This window comes from Salvelinus sp. IW2-2015, linkage group LG34 (assembly GCF_002910315.2).
Source record: "Salvelinus sp. IW2-2015 linkage group LG34, ASM291031v2, whole genome shotgun sequence".
Classification (NCBI taxonomy): Eukaryota; Metazoa; Chordata; class Actinopteri; order Salmoniformes; family Salmonidae; genus Salvelinus; species Salvelinus sp. IW2-2015.
Genome location: NC_036873.1, coordinates 8,463,613 through 8,468,175, shown reverse-complemented (window position 1 = coordinate 8,468,175; position 4,563 = coordinate 8,463,613). Strand labels below are relative to the sequence as shown.

Here is a 4,563-nt window from a genome sequence, read left to right as displayed (position 1 = left end):
TGAGTGTTGGAGTGTGCCCCTGGCTATCCGTAAATTTGAAAAAAACAAGACAACCGTGCCGTCTAGTTTGAAATGATTTGTACTTTTACTTTTGACGCTTAAGTATATTTTAGCAATTACACTTATTTTTTTATACTTAAGTTGATTTAAAACCAAGTACTTTTAGACTTTTACTCTAGTASTATTTCACTGGGTGACTTTCACTTTTACTTGAGTCATTTTTAATTAAGGTATCTTTGCTTTTACTCAAGTATGACAATTGGCTACTTTTRCCACCCCTGATTATTGATATACATCACTTCTGTTTAGAAGATAATTATATTTGAGTAATTTAGCAGACACTTTTCAACAGTTTACAGCTGCTTATAATCAGAATATTTTTGCAGTGTCCATATGTACAGAATTGCTCCCTCTTCCCTACTGCTAGTAGGACAACCATCATGCCCCTCATCTCTTTTTCTYTGTTGTCAACACAAAACCTTGTTTCAACAAATAACACATAGAGGACTATTGTAGGCGTTAGCCTGTCACGCTGCAATGTTCCTCTGACCRTGAAATTCAAAGAATACAATCTAGGCTATCTAAGAGGCAGCCGTGGGAAATTATGTTGGGTGGTAATGAAATATCTCTGTAAAGTCATGTGCTTTTTCAGTGATATCCTTCATTTATTTTGGAGAAAAAACAACAGTCAATTGGGGAAGAACTTCCCTCACTCAGAGAATCCATTTCCATGTGAACTTAATTTCTGACAGAATATTCAAATACTAGTCCTAACAATTATTTCCTYACCCCAACCATCACATTAGGCCTGTAAATAACTAAGAAGGGCTGTGATGACTACATTGCAGACTTGCAGCAAAAGATTTACTAATGATTGTATGCCAGTGTCATCTTCAGTGCAGTCTGGCATCAGATCGCTATATCACATGCATGCAGTTACTGACATGTTAAACACTTATCCAGGTATTCTGAGATTTAGTGTGCGACTGTTTTACAGACCTCCTGGATGGAATACTGCTATTGTGTTGATATTGAGTCTCTCTCTGTCCACAGTACTCTATGCTTCCCAACCAACAGTCCAGTCTGAGACTCGGCAGGTAAAAGGCGTCGTGGGACAGTCTCTCTCTTTTCCAGAGAGGGTGAACAAGTCTGGCAATTTACTTTACGGAGACCTTGGCAGTATTGCAAATGTGTACCCTGGTAAAGAAGGCAAAATCACCCTCGAGAAGAGATTTGAAAATCGTATCCACTTGAACAGTGTTACAAGATACTTCACTCTGTCAGACCTCAAGATAGACGATGCTGGGGTTTATACTGTGGAGGATACAGATGGAGGGGGAAAAAACAAATTTGAGCTCACTGTATACAGTAAGTGTGTGTGTGTGTGTGTGTGTGTGTGTGTGTGTGTGTGTGTGTGTGTGTGTGTGTGTGTTGTGTGTGTTGTGTGTGTGTGTGTGTGTGTGTGTTGTATATTACAAAAACATTATAGGTTCCAATTCCAATTTATTCATAATTTTTCTTCCAGATGTTGTTTCCAAACCTCAGGTGACAGAGTGTGACAGCAGCTCCTGTCGTGCGGTGTGTTCTGTGCACAACGAAAAAGAGGTGACCTTGACCTCGTACAGAGGAGAGGAAATACTAAACCAGACCAGCAGTCCTGACCTCACCACCGATCTCTCTCTCCGTTTGGAGGTAGAGGGAAAGAACTACAACTCCACCTACAGCTGTGTGGCTGCTAACCCTYTCAGCAWTGAGACAGTTCCTGTCCCAAAKTGTTGCAGCAAAGATGGTCATCCTAATGARGCAGGTAAGAGCAATTTTGAATTAAAGCCATCCAGAAAAGAGAAATMACCAAGTGAAAGTGAAGTGTAGTTGAGCTCATTCAAAACATATTTTACAAAAARGATTTCCTTGTGTCATTTATTTCAGACAGTGGTGAGAGGGGTCGGGGTYTTCTTKTTATTGCTGTAATCTGCGTTTTGGTTGCCTTGGGGKTGGTTGGACTTGCAATRTATCTAAAGAAGAGGAGAAATGGACAACCAAAAGGCAGGTATTTATCTTTTGGAGGTGTGAGGTCACCCCCCAAAGTCAAYGCATGCTTATCCTTTTRCCATGTYTTTTTTWATTTTKWTTTTTTATAATCAATGGTAGTGTTTTGGAAAAGGTAGGAAGTGTTTGCTTGACAACAGGATGCAGGTCAAATAAAGTGGCACATCTTCCACACTTCCTCTGCTTGTTCAGACAGTGTCATTATTCCAGACTTCTCTAAATGTTGAAAAAGCAGAAGGCGCGCGCACGCACGCACACACACACACACACTCTCTCTGACAATGATTACCTGAATAGCTTAGCTTTTCTGATACCAAAAAGACTGCAAGCACAGAGACTGGTACCCATAGTATCAAATGAGTCCTGAGTGTTTACAGAACCTGTCCTGGGCGGTGAGCGTCTGTATGTCTCTGTCAGTTAGTCACACCTCACCTTAGGCCAATATTTACTTTCCTTTATTTCTCTTCATAGATTCATCTCAAAAAGTGCAAGTTGACATTGTGTACGCAACGATAACTCCTAAAAAACAAGCAGATAATCAGGTTAGTAAAAATGCTACAGGCTGATAGACAAGACAGCAGCCCTCATGGTGACAGCTGTAGGCTTTAGCTCTGTGCCAGTGGGTTAATGAGGTCTTGAGTGTCACAGACCACATGAGTGTGARACGCAGCCTGATGTCATTGCAACCAGTTTMGCCCACAATGAGAAGCCACACAGAACAAATGGTATATAGTAATGCCTTTGATKTACACATAGTCTTTCTCAGTATTTGCAATGTCTGTGGGCTTTTTATAGCTTGCCCACGTGGTTCCTCCCACTAGCTTTAGGAATGGTCCTAGGTGTGTTGTGTTGACTGTTAAGTTACCTGCTGCAGAACAAAGAGGATAGACAAGAGAGCATGTCCTGTTTCTAATAAAGCATAAGATAATTTTTTTGGTTTGTTACATTCCTACCCTTTTAATCTCCCCTCTCTCTGCCCTGTCCCTCTCTGTCCTTCCCTCCCTCCCCTACCTCCCTCCCACTCCCTTTCCCTGTCTTTCCCTGTCCATCCCGCCCTCCCCTACCTACCTCCCACTCCCTGCCTAGGAGGAGCGAACAGGTGTACCAGAACTGGATTCACTTAGAGACAAACCAAAACTGARATCAGTTTATGATACACTCCAATCACATCGCATGGCTGCCAGCGGTGATGTTGACACAGCATGAAGAAGCAAAGTGGGAAGTTGCTGAGAAACCGACATGATAATTCACATCCCGGAGAGGACGGCATATCTTAAAGAGGATGTTGAAACAAAATGAAGGTTAAAAAAAATAATCACCCAGAAAACCTTTTAGAGGGCACAGTTGTTATGGGAGAAAATTCCCCTGAAACTTTTGCACTAATGTTATAATTTCAGGCTTTCTTTGTAGGTCATTCTCACAGACCTTCTGCCAAACAGGGGTCTTGATGACATCCACTGGTACGGACCAATTCAATAACTATGCATTGAGTTAGTAGCAGGATCTGTATAATCCTTCTTTTCAAGTGCCTTTTGTCCCAAATCCCAATTTACAGGTTAAAACAAATGGAACCAGTCTTTTAATCCAATTCCATAGTGTGTTTGCTATGCTACTGCTGGGCCAAAGCTTATTTTCAGTACATACTGTTCTGTTGTTTAAATYTAGGTCCCTCCCCTGTATCGTTTTATAGCTGGTTACGGTTTAGCTTGCCAGAGGATAGCAGCTGTGTACYTATTATAAAAAGAYCAGGCGTTTGAGATAAAGCCACCTACTCCTTAGAAGCAATGGCTGTTAGGCTGCTTTAGAAAAACAAAAAGGTCCATAGATGTTTTTTAGCTCATTTTAGCTCATATTAGCTCATTTTGTTTATTATGATGGACCATCTATTGGTTATCCCTATCTATGTGTTTTACATTTTTTTTATTTAACCTTTTATTTAACCTTCAGGGATAAAAAAATATATATATATATAGGACAAAACACACATCATGACAAGAGAGACCTAAGACGACAACATAGCATGGCAGAAACACATGACAACACAGCATAGTAGCAACACCACATGACAACAACATGGTAGCAACACAACGTGGCAGCAGCACAACATGGTAGCAGCACAAYACAGGGTACAAACATTATTGGGCACAGACAGCAGCACAAAGGCAAGAAGGTAGAGACAACAATACATCACGCAAAGCAGCCACAACTGTCAGTAAGAGTGTCCATGATTGAGTCTCTTAATGAAGAGATGGAGAGACAACTGTCCAGTTTGAGTGTTTTTTGCAGCTCGTTCCAGTCGCTAGCTGCAGCGAACTGAAAAGTGATGGGGATGTGTGTGCTTTGGGGACCTTTAACAGAATGTGGAGGATGAGGGCTGCAGTAGATATCTCAGATAGGGGGAAGTGAGGCCTAAGAGGGTTTTATAAATAAGCATCAACCTTATAAATAAGCACCCGTCTTGCGACGGGTGTACAGAGAGATGAGATGACCAGTTTACAGAAGAGTATAGAGTGC

General features: G+C 41.3%; 1 protein-coding gene across 1 annotated transcript in view; it reads left to right on the top strand.

The window, feature by feature from the left end:
* Positions 1 to 3,877, top strand: part of LOC111958489 (uncharacterized) — a 30,464-nt gene extending 26,587 nt beyond the window's left edge. Inside the window, exons 2-6 of the mRNA XM_023979749.2 lie at positions 1,054 to 1,368; positions 1,526 to 1,807; positions 1,930 to 2,046; positions 2,521 to 2,591; positions 3,136 to 3,877. Of these exons, the coding sequence (XP_023835517.2) occupies positions 1,054 to 1,368; positions 1,526 to 1,807; positions 1,930 to 2,046; positions 2,521 to 2,591; positions 3,136 to 3,255 (905 nt within the window). The 3' untranslated portion in view covers positions 3,256 to 3,877. The remainder of the gene's footprint in view (positions 1 to 1,053; positions 1,369 to 1,525; positions 1,808 to 1,929; positions 2,047 to 2,520; positions 2,592 to 3,135) is intronic.
* Positions 3,878 to 4,563: the final 686 nt, after the last annotated feature.